Source organism: Mobula birostris, chromosome 6, assembly GCF_030028105.1.
Source record: "Mobula birostris isolate sMobBir1 chromosome 6, sMobBir1.hap1, whole genome shotgun sequence".
Lineage (NCBI taxonomy): Eukaryota > Metazoa > Chordata > Chondrichthyes > Myliobatiformes > Myliobatidae > Mobula > Mobula birostris.
In genome coordinates, this window is record NC_092375.1 from 53,647,980 (window position 1) to 53,667,374 (window position 19,395).

Below are 19,395 nucleotides of genomic sequence, written 5' to 3' on the forward strand. Positions count from 1 at the left end.
CCTGCCATTACAAGTATTTTCCTTTTTTCTTTCCCCCTCATCCTACAATTTATTTAATATTCAGACCTTTCTGGTCTTGTATGCTATCTTGCAACTTTTAAACTCGTTTTCATGGTTCAGCATTGTTAATTTCCAAATGCTCTAGTTCCTGAGATCATTTTAACAGCTTTGTTAGCTTCTTTGGAGTTCATTCTATCTTCATCTCTCTTGTCAACCATGAATGAATCACTTTCCCTGTTGGATTCTGTGCATTAAAAGGATTTTTGTTGTTTATGTTGATGTCAGAATGAAGAGGAAATCGAAGGGCAGAAAGAAAAGAACAATCGAATCCCTAATGGAGAACCTCCACTAAATATTGCAGAACAGGGACCATCTAAGATGGAAAAGAGTACCGGAGATACTGTTCCAAATGATGAGCCACTGAAATTGGGTGCCACTGCAGAAGCAGTAACTGATAAGCTCCAAGTACCTGGATCGCACCAGGAAATTAAATCTGGTAATTAAACGCTGTTGCTTGGAAAGTGTAAACAGTGTGTCGAATTCCTGTGCAGTATTCTGTTCAAATTTAAAATGGATGTTATGTATCAATCTTCACATTCAAATGTTCATATTTTGCTGTATATTTACAATTGTGTATTTTAAACAGTGACAGGGAAGAAAAAGTCCAAGAAGTTTCGTATAAAGACGAAGAATACTGTTGAACCAGGCAATGTAGGTGATGACTCTGGAAATTTAAGCGTTGTACGTCTGCCTGGTAAGTAAAAATACTTTCGGTCTGATACACTCACAGGGAAACAACGTATTGACAGTAAACAGGTTGCTTGAAATGAATTGATCACCAAAAGGAACACATGGATTTAAGTAGTATGTGTGGATTAACATAAATAATACTTTATCTGTGAAATTAATATAGTTATTTATTAATAAGATTAGTGAATACATCTTTACCCTTTCTTAGCCGCAGTGTAAAAATCTGATTTCTATTTGTATATATTGCATAATGTTGGGTCGTTCAAATTAACACAGATCAGGAGAAACCAACCAGTTGCTTTGTGTCTGTTGAACAAGTATGGATGAACAACAGCCACAGTTAAGTGTTTGCTAAAATCTATATAATTGTAATGTAGCAGAACTTTTAAGAAGCAAGTTACTGGTGAGATGGCAATAAAGAAGGAATATGATACTGTACTGTCCAAATGAAGGTCTGAGTCCTTTAATATTGTGATGCAGGATATTCAAAGCCATTTTTTTCCCCATGTACTTCACCAGATTGTAAATTGAAATTTCATTGCTTGGTGTTTGTAAAATGAAGAAAATTATTTGCAATAGAATAAATGCCACACACCACTATCTCAAAGCAAATGTCAAATAGGAAGCAAGTATCAGGAACATTTGTTTGTTTCCCCTCATATTCGCTTTTCAATCTCTATTAATTTGTTATTGCACCATTATCATTGAGTGTTGAGACATCAACAATCTGCTGAAGGAACTCAGGAATTTGAGCAGCATCTGAAGTGGGGAAAGAAACGGTTGATGTTGCAGGCGAAAACTCTGCTTCAGGACTAAGAGTGGAGTGGCAAGGTAGCCAATGTAGTGGAGTGGCAAGGTAGCCAATGTAAAATTAGGAGGTGAAGAAGTGAGCTGGAGGCCAGTAAATGATTGGTGGATCTGAGATTGATGAAGGCTGATGGGCAGATGGAGCCAGGTTGGGGGTTAGGGAGTTTGAGGTGGGAGAGGAATGGAATTGGAAGAGGCAAGCAGATAGATGGATGGTGGTGGAAACAAAAAGGAAAATGGAGCCAAGTGGAGGGAAGGGAGAATGAAAGTGGACGTGACTAGCAAGGTGATAAACAGGAATATAAAGGCCACCAGCGCTGAAATCTGATAAATAAGGAAGCAGATAATGGGAACTATTAGGGGGTCTTCAGTTGGAGTACAAGGGGGGAAAGCAGCGATTTGGTAGGCAAAATCTGAGGCTAGTCAGTGGGATGAAATCAGGTGGAGGAGGGGGATGAAAATGCGTGATGAGGGGCTGAAGAAGGATGTATGAAAGGGAACAAAATGGGAGGACTGGAGGTCAATTGGAAAGAGAGATTGGGGGTTAGGGGAAGTTTACTTGAAACTGGAAAATCAACATTCATCCCATTGGATTGTAGACTACACAGATGCAATATGAGTGTTGTTCCTCTGGGCCTCACCCTAACAGTGGAGAAGGCACGGGAAAGGTAAGTAGGTGTGGAATGAGAAGGAAATGGCACACATCTGGGTGCTTGGGGTGGCCATTGCAGACAGAGCAAAGCTGCTGTGGAGATTAGTTGCATGTGCTTGGTCACACTAATGTAGAGGGAACATATCAGCAGCACCAAATGTAGTCGACAAAATTGGAGGAAGAGTTAAAATGGTATGCACTTGGGAGCTCATCCTTCACCCATCACCCATTGCCAGCTGACTTTTACCTTAGAACTCAATCTCTTGTGTTTTTACTGGCTGTCTTTCCTCTCCATAGCCCCAATACAGGTTGTTGATTTGAAACACTGAAGAAATCTTTTCCCCCAACAGATACTTCTGAACCTGCAGATCATTTGTTACTCCAGATTTCACTGTTTGTAGTCTCTTGTGCTTCTGTCAATAAATATTATTTTTTTTGGAGGTGGATAATACTTTGTGATTATGATAAGAATATATTATGAGCTGCCTAAGTAGAGTTTTGTTTTCCAAGGCTTCAGCAGTGGGGCAGATGGAACTTTAATCAATTAATCAAAATATTTGTATTAATGACACTGGCCGGAAAATATGGGAAGTGGCCATTGAACTAATATGTCAATGGAATAAATAGCTTAAGCCGTCTATCAAGTATCCATTCTCCTACCTTGCCTTCTAGGTTCCCAGGTCATGGGTATGAATCCCAACAGATGAATCCAGATTTCTCGTCCATAAAGAGATAGTATATTTTGTGTGGAAGAATTTTGTGCTCACAAGAAAGCTTCTCAATAAAGAGTTAAGATTGTTTAGTGTCATTTCCTGCACCAGCCGTGTTGGAGCTGGGTGCATCACAGATGCTATGGCATCTGTCGGTAAGCATATTGGTGAATGTGCAATGTGACAGGAATTGTTTTTGATGTATGCTATTATCAGCCATTCAAAGGACTTCATGATGATTGGCATCAGTGCGGCCAGTTGGTAGTCATTTAATTCTGAAGGTTAGAGTTCATTGGAACAGGGATGATGGTGGTTGATTTAGAGCATGTGGGTATGGCAGCCTGTTTGAAGTTTTGAAGATATCCATGAAGGTGTCAGTGATTTGGTATGCACACTCCTTGACTACTTGGCCTGGGATGCTGTTTGGCCCAGCCACCGTACAGGGATTGACTCTCTGTAGAAGGTAGCTTTTGTGGTAAGCGTTGTGTTGTCCTCAAAGCGAGCATAAAAGTTGCATGGAGGGAGGCATCATGAAGCCCAAGATTCTGAAAAGCTGCACACCTGCTGGAAAAATGTTTTGGACCATCAAATGAACATTTTATTAATTAAATATACCTTGCAACTTCAAGGTCTTTTCCTAACTAAAGCAGTTAAAGAGACGAGATACCATTGCTACCACTATTTTCAATAAAGTACTGCACGTCTGCACATAATATATTGAAACTAAACATCTACATGGGACGTTGTTGCAGGAAAGCAGCATCCAATATCTGGAACCCTCACCACCCAGGTCATACTCTCTTCTCACTTCTGCCATTAGGAAGAAGATAAAGAGCCTAAGAGCTCACACCACCATGTTCAGGAATTGTTATTATCCCTCAACCATCAGGCTCTTGAACCAAAGTGGAAAACTTAATTCAATTTCACTAAAATGTTCCCATAACCTAAGGTCTCACTTTCAAGGTCTCTTCATTTCATGTTCTCAATATTTATTGCTTATTTATTTATTATTTCTTCCTTTTTGTATTTGCACAGTTATCTTTTGCACACTGGTTGAATGCCCAAGTTGGTGTGGTCTATCATTGATTCTATTTTGACTAGTTGATTTATTGAGTATATCTGCAAGAAAATCAACTTTTTGATTAACGTATATGGGATGACTCCATACATAAGCTATATTATAGTTGGGCGAACTGTCACTCCACTACATCAATAATATGAGAGCAACAGTACTTTTTTTTTGAAAATTGCCTGATATCAAGGTGAATTTAAAGTAGTGTTCTTTTGTGTCAGGTAACTCCAAAGGTTTTTTATGTCTCTCCCAAAGGTCCTCCTTTCCTTCTTTCCTCCTCCTTTCTTCTTAATTGCCCTTCACTCTGTCCCCCTCACCCCCACCCCATGTCTTGTTTGGAGCATTACTTGTTAGAATTTTCAGATTATTTTTGCTCAGTTTTATAATCTTAAAATCTTTGGTATGTTGAAATTTATCAACATTGTTGCAAGGATCTCTTAAGCCAGACTTCCATGTTTAATTATTACTTTCTTTGTCTTTCTTTAGTTGGCTGGGGTACTCCTGAAGTTAACAGACGTCCTGAACTTCAATCCCTTGGTAAAGTACAGCGCAATGGTAATTTTTTTTTCCCAATGTTCCTGTCATTTCATTTTGCTTATTTTAAAACCCACTTAATTTGCTCAGGAGCTATGATTGCCTTTTTGGCATGTCAAAACCTTAAAGTAATAATTATTTTTCTTTTTAAAATCATAAACATTTTTAAAATTTTTATTTCATATCAGAAATGATGCAGAATATCACATATTAAAATTTTTATTTCATATCATAAAATGATGCATAACTGAATGAAAAAATATAGACTAACAATTATGGAACTGTTTGGTTCCAACCAGAAAAGTTAGAACAAAATACATGTGTTATTGTTAATAACTGCTATTTTTACTAGAATAAAACTAGGGATGGAAATCCATTTAGCAGAAGTAGTAAAACTACATTAATGAACAATTTATTTCAACTTTGGCATTTAAAAAATAATTATGCATCAATGAATGACATACATCAGAAAAATCTGTTCATCAGTGCATAAGAATTAATGGAGTTTTGCCAAATTCATAGTCCCATCTGTTTGCCACCTTGTTATACATTAATTATAATGGGCCAATAGGTTTGTTTTTGCATTTCCTGACTTTTAATAATGTGAACATATATTTTGGTACTTAAATGGCAGGCACGCTGACTTTTTTCTTACAATATTTTGCACCCTGTGCCCCGGCACTGACATGGGTCAGAAAAGTATTTGTGTTCTATGAATCTGAATCTTTCTCTGAAACCTGACATCTTTTCTCTTTGTTATATTTGAAACGTTTCTTTCTTCATTGTTGTTAGTGCACATCTACTATTATATTTTATTATTGCCTCACTAATGAAACATGATTAACTTATTAATGACAGCCCTTGGCATCTCATAGGTGCTGTTAAAAGGTGATTGTCATTAATTATTGATGCATAAATACTTAAAATTATTATATTTTTCATTGGTTAAATTAAGAGATTTTTAAGTGGTGGATAAATTAGCATTGATTTTGACTTGGCCCAAAGTGAACCCTGAAAGGAACAGTTATAATTAGTGAAGCAAGCAGGAAATAAAAATAGGACGAGTTTGTTATGTGTAATTTTAACATTGTTCAAATAGACATATAGTAAAGGACTTAAACTGTGAAGAAGATCCGTATACACTGAAAAAAAACAGAGCACCTATGGAAAATTTGTACAAAGGCCGCTCATTATCTGCACTTGGTGTCTGCACTGATTTTGTTCATTTTGCAGTCAATAAAAAGAACACGACAGAAGAATTCCTCCAATAACTGTTAGGAACTAAAACGCAGATTTATAGTACTGTAGTGGTGCTGGTAGTATTCTAATTTGTTTTGTATTTAATTTAAATACATAATTTGTTACTCAGTTTGTCTTTTTATACCTTTTTTAATCATTTCCATGAAACTTTGGCTAATTGGGGCAGCCACTTAATTGGGCCAAAATGTACTGGTCCCGATGTGTCACAATCAACTGGAATTCACTATACTTAGAAGGATTATTCCATTCCCTTTCTCATTTAACCTTCCCTCTGACATTTTCCCTTGCCACCATCCAGGGATTCAAATACTATTTCCGGTGAAGCAGTGATTCACTTTGACTAATTCCAATTTAATGAAATGCATTCAAACCTCACATGTGATTTCCCCTACATTGGAAAGCTAAACACAGACTAGCTGGCTGCTTTACAGAACACTTATGTTCCGTTTCCAGTTGCCTGTTGTGTTAAATTCCCAGTTTCAGCTATCATTTCCCTTTTTGGTCTCTTGCCTTGTTCAAATGATGGGCAATGTAAGTTTGAGGAATTGCTTCTTATATCCTGACCAAGCATATCAAGGCCCTCTAAACTCAACTAACTACCAACAATTTAAGATAATTAGCCTTTTCAGTTTGTCTCAGAATTGGAAAAAAAACCTGATAATGCTGTAAATCTGAAATAGAAACAGTAAATGCTGTTTCCGCCAGTCATGACTTTTAACATCATAAATCAGTGAGTTGTTTGTTATGTTTCCCCTCTTGCTGTGAAACAGGGCACCCTTCTTTTCCTTGTTAGGGAGAGAGAGAACATGTGATATGTCAAATTACGGGGTGAACGAGTAGTCTTTGGGGCACTGCAAGTCTGTGTTTTTATTGATGCTTTGCTGCATGTTTGAGAGCTCAGTGGAGGGCGCTGATGCTTTTTTGCTGGTGGGGGAGCTTGCCGAGCATTTACATATTTTAAAAAATTTCCAGCGATTACTATATATTTTGTACCTCATAATTCCAACATTATTGTAGTTTCATTTCCTGTATAAGTTCATTAACTTTTGTCTGCTCCTGTTCCAGGCACCTAAACAAGCCCTCTCTCAGCCTGCAGCATCAACATCTGTGTCTCTTGGTCGTCACCCTCTCACAACCATTCCTTTTGATCTTTCCACCTTCTCTGTTCTCAAACATGTTTGATTTCTTTCTTTATTTTTCCATAATTCTAATGGAAGGTTATGAGCTGAAGCATGCTCCCTGACCTGCTTAGTATTTCCAGTACTTTCTGTTTGTATACCCAAGTTCAGGATTGTTCTCTGCTCTGAAATGAAATATTTAACAAAATTAAATCTATATTTGGTCTTCTCAATGTGCATTGACTCGCTAGCAATAGTGGTATTATATTTTCATACTTCATTGGTAGCACTTTATGTAAAGATAGAATTTTAAGTTTTATCCATTGGCTCTTGCTGGTATATCCCATTGTAGACATTATTGAAAGCAGGTTCTGCTATAAATGTAGTCAAGAGTTGTACTTGAATGATCCCCTGATAGGGTATTTTGGCAGATCAGCTGAATTCAATGCTTGCAGCAGAGGTACACTTATTAGGTGTAAATTTTTTGGTAAAAGTTATCATAACCTCCAGAAAACTGAACAGAAATAAGGAAAACATAGTATGTTAATAAACAATTAGGAATCTTATTCTCTTGTAGTCTTTCAGGTTACCTAATTTTCCTTGTAATTATTTACAGTGGAACACGACTTGTATGAAAATGAAACATTTATCTACAAGTTTACACCCTTTATCTGGTCTTTTTAATAGTAAGTCATACAGAAACAATAGATATAGTTCTCCACACAATGCGCATCTCTCTTGCACAGATACATATGTCCCTGGGCGATTATATGATCTCTCTTCCATGGCTTCAATTAAGTAAAGGCCCCTGTAACATCCTTAAAAATTTCTTTTTCAATCTTTTTATTAATTTCGAAATATAGAAACAAAACATATCAATAATACAAATAGTAGGAGATATATTGTTACATTTAAGAAAAGTAATTGTAAAATCAAATAGTGTAAGTTAACAAAGCTCCCAATCATGTAGAACTGACAACGGATAATACAAATCAAACAAAAAACTGGAAAAAAAAATCATGAAAAAGAAAAAAAAAACAAAAATTAATATTTAACTAAATGAAGTCCTTAGTGATCTCAGTTTGAAAATTCATATGATGATTGCTCATAGGGCAGTTAATGCATTTTCATTGGAGAATAATTTTTTGGCTGAGGTGTCAAAATATAAATTAACATGGTGTGTTGAGAAATGCACAGAGCAATGCAATAAAATTCTGTAAGACAAGAGATTCTGCAGATGCTGGAAATATCTGCAGGTCAGACAGTGTCTGGAAATGAATAAACAGTTGACATTGAATCCTGATGAACTGTTTCGGCTGAAAATGTTGACTGTTTATTCATTTCCATAAACACTATCCTGTAATGTCAGTAGGGCTTAATGTATAAAAGATATTTTGCTGATGGCGACCTACTCCCTACACAGAAGTTCAATGGCATGTTTTCAGATGAAATGGAATTGGCACAATTGCTTTGTAGTTTTGATTCTACTTAGAAAACTTCATTGTTTCTACAATTAACTTGGTGTATTTTCCACGTAACCTGTTTTGCAGATTTTTACACTAAGCCATTGCCACCAGTACCAACAAGTCAGAAATCAGACTCTGAGGCCGATGATGTCTGAAGGTCTCGGCGGTCTGAAGGTCGTGATTCTCTTTAAACAGAAAAAATTGTATGTATAGTCACGACATAAAAAAAGTTGTTTTATGAAATCAGGAAAGACCTGTGGGACCTAACACTAAGAAGAAAAAGAATTGAATATTGCTCCAGAAATTGATCCTTTGTACTGAAAAACACTGGCATGTTAGCAATGCAAAAAATGACAGACTTTGAGGAAAGTTTTTTACAGATCTACTGAAAACTGGCAGAATAAAATAGTTGAACAAAAATCAGTTTTAATATAGTACAAACCACCATGAAGTCTTCGGAGCTTAATGGAGATAGAAGAGACTGCAAATGCTGGAAATCGGGAGCAACACAAAGTTGGAGGAGCTCAATAAGTCTGGCAACGTCAATGAAGGGAAAATGTATACACTCCTTTGAACTGTTGGGCTGCTTCTGGTTAAGCTCCAATAACTACTTTAAGATGTCATTAAAGTGGTTCATTCTCAGCAAACAGAAATCACATCTATGTTGATTATGGTCAAGTGAAGAATTGTTACAGTTGGAACTTGGGCTTCCCATTCTGAGATGGCGATATATGTTTTTCCAGAGAGCACTTTTTAATATAGGTATGTTGGTGGTCACTAAAGGTATGTGTGCAATTTAAGCTTTATCTTCATAACTGAAGAGTCCATTTTACTCTGCAAACATGAGTTTTCAGAGACTATTTGAATACCTTTACACATCTGTCAAAGATGTCTCTGATAGTTTTCAAGCACTTTACATATCTTTCAAAATAAAGAATTATTAAGCTTCAGAGAAGGATTCCTGTTAAATTGCTTTGTCTTATAAAGCACCATATGGGTTTAAATTATAAAATTGAAATTCCATTTGAATAACTTTTTACTTTCAAAACTACTGTATTTAGAATCTAATGAGATGTTGAAAATACCCATGATTGTCACTTCAGTTTGAGAGTAATGAGATAGTTTGCTTGTGTTTTCTGAGAAAGAAGTTGTTAACATCACAACTACGATCAGCTCGACAGTATATATTATGTCATGAATTGTTTTTATTCCACTTTTCCAATATCCCTTTCTGTATGTATTTTTAAACTACATCAATCACAAAGCTATTTAACAGTTGTATATTCTCATACAGTAACTGAATCCTAATGGTTTCTCTTCAATGAAACATTTAACATTCAAGCATTGTTTCATCAGTTAAAATGATCACAACAAATCCAAATATATTTCAGTGCAAGATAACATTTTTCAAATGCAGTTGGTGCTTAGTTAGATTTTGTACATCTCATAAATGTATAAATTCTGAAGGTTTCATGAATTTTGTTATTTTTCTGAAACCGTACAGTAGATGAGTCCCAACCCTTTAAATACTGTCTTCTCCCAATAATACAACCTGGTTCACCTGAAGACATTGTTTCATATTTAGAGTACAAATGTCAGCAACCATCAGGTATCTTGCTGAGTAGGGACGCTATATGTTATAAGCCTGAACATATTTTTGTCACACAAATACCTAGCTGATATGAATGAACAATTGCAACATTGCAACTCAAACCAAAGCTGTTTTCCAAAATTCACACTTGAAATCCCATGGATAGTTCTCAAATAATTCCCTGTGCTCTGGCATCACTTGCTTTACCTTCCCCTCTCACTGATCCACATATTTGTCATGATCTAGGGCTAAATCTGTGACTTGTTTGTACAGAATACAACTAACACAGTGGCATGCAAAAGTTTGGGCACCCTAGTCAAAATTTCTGTTACTGTGAGTAGCTAAGCGAGTAAAAGATGAACTGATTTCCAAAAGGCATAAAGTTAAAGATGACACATTTCTATAATATTTTAAGCAAGAAAACTTTTTTATTTCCATCTTTTACAGTTTCAAAATAACAAAAAAGGAAAAAGGCCCGAAGCAAAAGTTTGGGCACCCTGCATGGCAGTACTTAGCAACACCCCCTTTGGCAAGTATCACAGCTTGTAAATGCTTTTTGCAGCCAGCTAAGAGTCTTTCAATTCTTGTTTGGGGGGATTTTCGCCCATTCTTCCTTGCAAAAAGCTTCTACTTCTGTGAGATTATTGGGCTGCCTTGCATGCACTGCTCTTTTGAGGTCTATCCACAGATTCTTGATGATGTTTAGATGAGGGGACTGTGAGGGCCATGGCAAAACCTTAAGCCTGCGCCTCTTGAGGTCGTCCATTATGGATTTTGAGGTGTGTTTAGGTTCATTATCCTGTTGTGGAACCCATCCACTTTTTATCTTTGGCTTTTTTACAGATGGTGTGATGTTTGCTTCAGAATTTGATACAATATGTGAGGTCCAGTTTGTTGTCGAGTTGAACTGACCCTGTGACAAATTTGGATGTTTGATGGAGTGACGTTGTGAACTTCTTTGAAGATGAAAATCAACCGTAGTTTAATACGTCAGTTTTTAAGTGGTTCCCATTGAAGGTTAGAGAGCACGTTGGTGACACTGGATTTCCTGCTGTAATCGTTTAACACAAAGCGAGCAGCACGGCGCTGGATTGTTTCGATGGACTTCTTATTGTTAGCTTAATGGGGATCCCATATGGCCGCGCAATACTCGAGCTTTGGATGGATGAGTGTCTTATATGCCATGTCCTTGATGGATTTACTACATGAGTGGAGGTTTCTTCTCAGGATACCCAGCATTTTATTTGCTTTGGCTGTAATCTGATTGATGTGGCATGCCCCGTTAAGATCCTTGCTAATTTCAACACCAAGATATGAGTGGTGGGTGACTGTTTCAAGAATCTGTCCATTCATGTTGTATGTCGTGTTGGTTGGTTTAACTTTGTGACTGACATGCACAGCATAACATATAGATGAATTGAAGGACATTTGCCATTGAGACTCTCATTGACATAATGAATCAATATCGTTTTGCAGCAGCTGAGCATCTTGGTCATTTTTTATCTCAGGGTAGATTATGCAGTCACCTGCAAAAAGTCTGACTTTGGACTTGACTATATTTGGCAAGTCGTTGATGTAGATGAGAAAAAGTAAGGGTCCCAACACAGTCCCCTGGGGCACTCTGGCTGTTACTGAAGATTCAGGGGACTCTCCCTCGATGCCCAAAATGCTGAAGGCTCTAACTAAAGAATGAGCTACGAATCCCCTACAACCAACCTCCACTGGGAGACACCTCGCTCTCCATCCAGCCTGCTGACAGTTGCTGAGCAGTTCTGCATACTTGGAGAGCTTCCTTTCAAGGGCCTCTTCCAAGCTATCTTCCCATGGGACGAGCAAGCTAATTAATTAGGTGCCTCCCGGCACGTAAATATTGGCCCAGATCAGAGGTGCTTGCTGATTTCACTTGCTCTACTTGCTAAATTTTGACTGGGGTACCCAAACTTTTGCATGCCACTGTATATTCATTTTGGTAAGAACATTTAATTGTCTGTTTTATACAGTAACATTTGTATGAAACATTGATATTTATGATTACATATTTCTTACTGAATTTTCTTAAAACAAACAAACTTTCACAGTTATTTATTTTGTTATGGGACAGCCAAATTATTTCTGATGTGCTTTTTTTAAAAAAAAGGAAAAGCATACTTACTGGTTTGCGTTAAATTTTCTTAAAGTAAAACATTATGTTCCAATGTTTCCAACACCATTAATAAGTATTACAAATTCAATATTTTTGATTTACAATGTGTTCTACTTTAATTTCAAACATTTTGAAAGATAACGGTATCTTTTATTTTGAACAATTTTGTAGTAGTAATACTTTAAAATATACTAATTTGTTAACATGTTTATTACTTTGCCTAAAGTCAATGTGATGTAGCAATATTTCAAATGTAGTAAAATGTCTTGTACTCAGAAACTGATGTCTGATATGTTAATAGGTTATTAGTAACCTTCAGGGCTCAATTTCTTAATTGAAAATTTCATGATGTTTTTGAAATAAAAGAATTACTCTTAAAAGCACTGGAGAGTGTTTTCTCTATATTTATAAGTTTGGAGACTGATGTCTTTTTGCCCTTAAAATGAATACTATTCAGAAAACATCTCTGAAGATCACTATCAAGTGTCCTGAATCAACTCCAAATTACATTCCCATTTCATCACTTACAAGATTATAGATTTTGCTGTTAGACAAAGGAGAATCCGTTGATGTTGTGTACTTAGATTTTCAGAAGGTGCCACAAATGAGGCTGCTTAACAAGGTACAAGCCCGTAGTAGTACAGGGAAGATTCTAGCATGGATAAAGCAGTGGCTGACTGGCAGAAGGCAAAGAATGAGAATAAAGGGTGTCTTTTCTGACTGGCTGCCAGTGACTAGTGGTGTTTCACAGGGGTCTGTGTTGGGACGGATTCTTTTTACGTTATATGTTAATAATTTGGATGATACAATTGAGGACTTTGCAAAGTTTGCAGACAATACAAAGATAGGTGGAGCAGCAGGTAGTTTTGAGGAAGTAGAGAGGCTACAGAAGGACTTGGATTTGGAGAATGGCCAAAGAAGTAGCAAATGGAATATAGTGTCAGGAAGTGTATGGTCATGCACTTTGGCAGAAGAAATGAAAGGTTTGACAATTTTCTAGAGAGGAAATACAAGCACCTGAGGTGCAAAGGGACTTGTGCAAGATTCCCAAAAGATTAATTTGCAGTTAGAGTCTGGTAAGGATGTTAGCATTCATTTTAAGAGGGCTAGAATATAAAAACAAGGATGTAATATTGAGCCTTTATAAAACATTGATGAGGCCTCACTTGTAGTGTTGTGAGCAGTTTTGAGCCCCTTATAGAAAGGATGTGCTGAAGCGGGAGAAGGTTCATGAAAATGATTCCAGGTTTGAGGGGTTGTCATATAAGAGGTGTTGAATGGGTCTGTGCCTGTCTTCACTGGTATTGAGAAGAGTGAGGGGTGACCTCATTGAAACCAATTGAATGGTGAAAGACCTTGATAGAGTGGATGTGGATAGAATGTTTCCTCTGGCGGAACAGTCTAAGACCAGAGGACACAGCCTTGGAATAAAGGGGTGTCTTTTTAGAACAGAAATGAAATTTCTTTAGCCAGAGAGTGGTGAATCTGTGGAATTCGTTGCCACAGGCAGCTGTGGAGGCCAAGTCTATATGTATACTTAAGGCAGAGGTTGATGGAATCTTGATTGGTCAGGGCATTAAGGGATATGTGGAGAAGGCAGGAGATTGGGACTGAGAAGAAAAATGGATCAGCCATGAAATGACAGCAGACTTGATGGGCCAAATGGCCTAATTCTACTTCTATGTCTTAAGGGTTTATATCTGGACTGAGACTTATCATTGGCAATGCAGAAATACCACTGCTGTAGTAGCAGTTAATGTAGATAACGCTGTTCCTTGCACATAATTTAAAATATTTGCAGCTATCCTTGTATTCAAGACCTTGTTGTTCCTGTTATATCCTCTGATCCCTGATTGATTCCGTTACTTTTACAAGACGTCCATGGGAGCATTAGTTGACGCATTTTAAGAGTCACCCTTGTGATATGAAAGGAACACCAGATAATACTATTGAGGTAAAAATATTTATCCTGTGAAATCCTTCCAAGGTATGAAACTTTGTCCCTGTCAGTGTTCTCATTAATGTGTGGGCCGCTTGGTAATTTAATCATTATTCATTAATTGTATACAAAAAATGTACATCACCCAATTATACTCAATTGTTTACTGCAAGTGGGACATGTTGTTAACTTGAACCTGGACCGCTTCCCTGCACAATCATGAAGAAAGCATACCAATGGCTCCATGTTGTTAGGAGTTTGAAGAGACTTTGTGTATCACCAAAGACTCTTGCAATCTCAATAGATCTGTAGTGGAAAGCTTGGTATGGATGCTCCAATGCACAGGATTGCAAGAGGCTATAGGCTCAGCCGCCTTCATCATGGGCACAGCCTCCCAACCGTAGAGGACATATTCAAAAGGCAATGCCTTAACAAGGTGGCATATCATCAAGGACCCTTGCTGTCTGGTGCATGTCCTTTTGTTACTACCATAGAAGAGGAGGAACAGGACTTTGAAGACCCACACAATGATTTAGGAGCAGCTTATCCCATGCAAATGTTACGTCTTTCACTGTTCTGCTGCTGTAAAACACCAAATTTCATATCATATAAGATGGTGTTACAGGGCAGATGGTGTTAAAGATGCAATGATTACCCCAAAACTTTCCAAGAAGTACAATATCCCCACTGATCCTAGGGAATCCTCGCCTATTCACAAAGGACCATTTAGGATGGCGGCCAAAGTCCAAGTCCTTGCATCCACAAGATACAGTAGTCCAAGGTAAACTCTGTATAAACTGACCGCTAACTTGTCAGCTCTCATTGGCCTCAACGGTCATCTGGTAAACGACAGAACGGAAGCAGAAACTAGTCATTCTCCGCGGTGAGGAGTTGTTTGTCCTCAAATCCCCTACTCCCTCGTAATTTAAAAAACAGAACTGTTCGGGCGATCTGGAGAGGAGCAAGTGGTAGAATCCAGAGAGAGCTCCTGCGCTCCGGTGTCGTCAGTCCCTAGCTCTAACAGATGGGTGGGTTGTGACGACCCCGACCATGGCTCCGATGGGGAGAAACTGCACTTCAGAGAAGCAGGAAGGCGATCGGGGCGGGGCGGGGCGGGACGAGGCGAGGCGGGCGAACGGTCCGAGGGCGGGCAGCTGGGGGCGCCCGAGGCCGCGGCCCGCCACGATGCAAGGCTCTGCAGGCGGTGTGAAGGGCTCCCGATTAGCTTCACTTCCTTGGCGGCTGGGTCGGACGCGCGGCCTTGCATTCGGAACCCAGGCACAGGTACAGAGACAGGATAGACCGCTGACAAGGCTGGGCACAGGCCTGGTTGCTGAGACGCCAAGACAGAACTGGGAGGGGGTGCTTTCTGGTGGAAAAATTGGAGAGGGGAGGCCAGGGCTTTGGATTTCGGTGGTTGAATGGGAGGAATGTGTGGTTAGCGTAGAAGTTAGTTTTAATTTAAGGAACCAGAAATCCCAAGTTGAAAATCTGCAATTTACAAGTATACAGTAAATGGGAGGGCGCTTAAGTAAAGTTGATGAACAGAGAAAATTTGGGGTTCAAGACCATAGTTTCCTGAAAGTCAAAATACTAGTTGATAAATGTCTGAGCAGGTAGTAATACTCCCTTTTTAAACCATTAAAATATTTAAAAATCTGCAGATGATGGAAATACAAAACAACACACACAAAATGCTGCAGGAACTTAAAACCTCGGTTTACCACAACTCTATAAACAAATGCCAGACATCCCACCCTGCAAAAACTCATTTCAGGGAGGTAGCACCCCACCCCCCGCAACCCGATATTCCTCCCCCCTCCCCCGTCGACCTCCAAGGGTGTATGTAATACTTTGTTTAGGGATTTTGTCTAATCTGTAAACCAAGTTGGGTATATGCAGAAAATGTGACATTAAAATATGTACTTATATTATCATGTTTATTCTATTACAACTTTAAGCAAGTCTACAGGGAGTTTGGCCTCATCACGTAGCACATCAATAGCGTAGCTCCTTAGCAGCCAGCCAGCTAGTTTAAATAGCGTTAGCTATGCTAATGAACGAATGACACCTGTTAAACTCACCTCAACATCTTTTACATTTTAACCCACCATGGACAATAGAAAAGTCACTGTTGCAAACAGTGCAGCGAGCAGCACTGTCATTATTTTTGAGATCGACTGTGAAGCCCTCCCACAAAGAAAACTGATAGGTCTACTCAGCAGGGGTCCCCAACATTTTTTGCACCGCAGACCGGTTTAATATTGACAACATACATGCGGACCGGCCAACCGGGGGAGGGGGTGGGGGTGTTAATCACGACCGGAATATAGGTGATAAGTCAATTATTAGTCAATAACATTATAACATTTTAAGTAACGTTTGGATATTAAACACACAGTGCATATTTTCCCCATATGAACATATAAAACTGTTGCAACACACCAATATCACTGAATCAGTGGGAGCCCTGGGCTTGTTTCCCTGCAACAAGACGGTCCCATCGAAGGGTGATGGGAGACAGTGATACTCGAAGGGGGTTCCTTGTGTCCAGTCTATTCCGCAATTTAGTTTTCGTTGCATTCATTGCAGAAAACTCCGCTTCGCAGCGATATGATGTTGAAAATGGAAGCAACGTTTTCAGTGCTTACATGGTTATCTCAGGATATTTAGCCTTGACTTTGATCCAGAATGCCAGCAGAGATGTTATGTCAAACATACTTTTCAGCCCACCGTCATTTGCAAGCTCGAGGAGTTGACCTCCTTTCCGCGCTGAAATGGATGACGCGCGGGTAATGACCTCGCGTGCATTCAAGTTCAACAGTGCACATGACAGGGAATGAGGAAAGGTGCAGCTGACTCCTATCACCAAATCATATCGTTCCCTCGCGGCCCGGTGGTTGGGGACCACTCTTAGCACGAAGAGAGACTAATCAGGATGCTCGCTCTCCTTCTCCCTCTCTTTCTCAAAAAAATCTATTATCGGGATATTGTTTATAATTTCCAGGCATCAGGGAGCCACTATTGATATGCGGGAGACTCCCGGAACTTCCGGGAGAGGTGGGATGTCTGAAATGCCATTATTAGTCTGTAAAAAAAAATCCAGGCTAAACATTAGTATTAGACGCACAAGAATGTACTGTACTGGAATCTGGAGAACAAACGATCTGCCACGGGAACTCAACAGGCGGAGCAGTATCTGTTGGATGAAAGAAATTATCCATATTGGCTTTATGCAGGATTTTGACCGGAAACATCGACAGTTCCTTCCACAGATGTTGATTCACCCTCTGAGTTCCAGCAAATTATTGTTACTATTAGACTCATGACTAAAAACCAGAAACTGAGATTTAAAATATGTTTCTAAAACTATGCTCCTGAGACAAACTACAAACCCCATTTCCAGAAAAGTTGGGATATTTTCCAAAATGCAATAAAAACAAAAATCTGTGATATGTTAATTCACATGAACCTTTACTTAACTGACAAAAGTACAAAGAAAAGATTTTCAATAGTTTTCCTGACCAACTTAATTGTATTTTGTAAACATACACAAATTTAGAATTTGATGGCTGCAACACACTCAACAAAAGTTGGGACAGAGGCATGTTTACCATTGTGTTACATCACCTTTTAATAACACTTTTTAATCGTTTTGGAACTGAGGATACTAATTGTAGTAGATTTGCAATTGGAAATTTTGTCCATTCTTGCTTGATATAAGACTTCAGCTGCTCAACAGTCCATGGTCTCCGTTGTCTGATTCTCCTCTTCATGATGTGCCATACATTTTCAATAGGAGATAGATCTGGACTGGCAGCAGGCCAGTCAAGCAAACGCACTCTGTGTCTACAAAGCCACACTGTTGTAGCCCGTGCAGAATGTGGTCTGGCATTGTCCTCTGAAATAAGCATGGACATCCCGGGAAGAGACGTCGCCTTGATGGCAGCATATGTCTCTCTAAAATCCTAATATACACCTCAGAGTCAATGGTACCTTCACATACATGCAACTCACCCATGCCATGGGCACTGATGCACCCCCATACCATCACAGATGCTGACTTTTGCACCTTTCACTGATAACAATCTGGATGGTTGTTTCCATCTTTGGCACGGAGAACTCATCGCCCGTTTTTTCCGAAAACTAGCTGAAATGTGGACTCATCTGACCACAGCACACGGCTCCACAGTCTTTCGGTCCATCCGAGATGAGCTCGGGCCTAGAGAACTCGCCAGCATTTCTGCATAGAGTTGATGTATGGCTTCCTCCTTGTGTAATACAGTTTCAAGTTGCATTTCTGGATGCAGCGACGGACGGTGTTGAGTAACAATGGTTTTCCGAAGTACTCCCGAGCCCAGGTGGCTATAATTGTTACAGTAGCATGACGGTTTCTTAGGCAGTGCCGTCTGAGGGCTCGAAGATCACACGCATTCAACAGTGGTTTCCAACCTTGCCCTTTGCTTTGAGAAATGTTCCTTTTGAACTGACTAACAATTCTCTCACGAATTTTGGCACAAAGGGGTGAGCCACAACCCATCCTTGCTTGCAAAGACTGAGCTTTTGATGGATGCTTCTTTTATACCCAGTCATGATACCTCACTTGCTACCAATTAGCCTGCTTAATGTGGAGTCTTCCAAACCGGTGTTATTTGAATATTCTGTGCACTTTTCATTCTTATTTTAACTCCGTCCCAACTTTTCTTGAGTGTGTTGCAGCCATCAAATTCTAAATTTGTGTATGTTTACAAAATACAATTAAGTTGGTCAGTAAAACTATTGAAAATCTTTTCTTTGTACTTTTGTCAGTTAAATAAAGGTTCACGTGAATTAACATATCACAGATTTTTGTTTTTATTGCATTTTGGAAAATATCCCAACTTTTCTGGAAATGGGGTTTGTACATTGACTGAACAACCCGTGAGGATGGTGGAGAAGATATCTGGCATTCTTGTTTCATTGGAAAGATAAATGGAATGTAACATTTGGGGAGTTACTTTACAAGTTTAGAACCCATTTAGAAGTATTGTGTGCAGTTCTAGCCTTCACACTATAGGAAAGATGTGACTGCTGCACAGTGTGCAAGGAAGATTCTCCAGGATGTTGTCTGAATATTCAGTTTACTTCAAATTATGTTTGCATTTCTGTAATGTGCTGAAGCTGCAAAAAATTAATTTCATGGCATTTATACGCTGGGTATGTTTGGACATAGAAAAGTACACCACAGTACATGACCTTTGGCCCACGATGTTGTGCCAACCTTTTAACTTACTCCAAGATCAATCTAGTTTAGTGGATAGCACAACACTTTACAGTACCAGTGGCCCAGGTTAAATTCCCACTACTGCCTAAA

The 19,395-nt window shown here is 38.8% G+C and overlaps 2 protein-coding genes across 10 annotated transcripts in view; both read left to right on the forward strand.

The window, feature by feature from the left end:
- Positions 1-12,442, forward strand: part of LOC140199059 (ADP-ribosylation factor-like protein 13B) — a 69,395-nt gene extending 56,953 nt beyond the window's left edge. For 3 of the 6 annotated variants that reach the window (XM_072260501.1, XM_072260502.1, XM_072260504.1), the window contains 4 exons: positions 286-496; positions 647-754; positions 4,478-4,546; positions 8,454-10,076. In XM_072260501.1, coding sequence (XP_072116602.1) covers positions 286-496; positions 647-754; positions 4,478-4,546; positions 8,454-8,524 — 459 coding nt within the window. In that variant the 3' untranslated portion in view covers positions 8,525-10,076. Of the gene's footprint in view, positions 1-285; positions 497-646; positions 755-4,477; positions 4,547-8,453; positions 10,077-10,407 lie in introns of those variants that run through there. The other 3 variants (XR_011886329.1, XR_011886330.1, XM_072260503.1) reach the window with 3 other exon arrangements.
- Positions 12,443-15,187: 2,745 nt separating this feature from the next.
- LOC140199060 (tRNA (cytosine(34)-C(5))-methyltransferase, mitochondrial-like) overlaps positions 15,188-19,395 on the forward strand; it is a 62,465-nt gene continuing 58,257 nt past the window's right edge. For all 4 annotated transcript variants that reach the window (XM_072260507.1, XM_072260508.1, XM_072260506.1 and 1 more), the window contains exon 1: positions 15,188-15,326. In XM_072260507.1, coding sequence (XP_072116608.1) covers positions 15,228-15,326 — 99 coding nt within the window. In that variant the 5' untranslated portion in view covers positions 15,188-15,227. The remainder of the gene's footprint in view (positions 15,327-19,395) is intronic.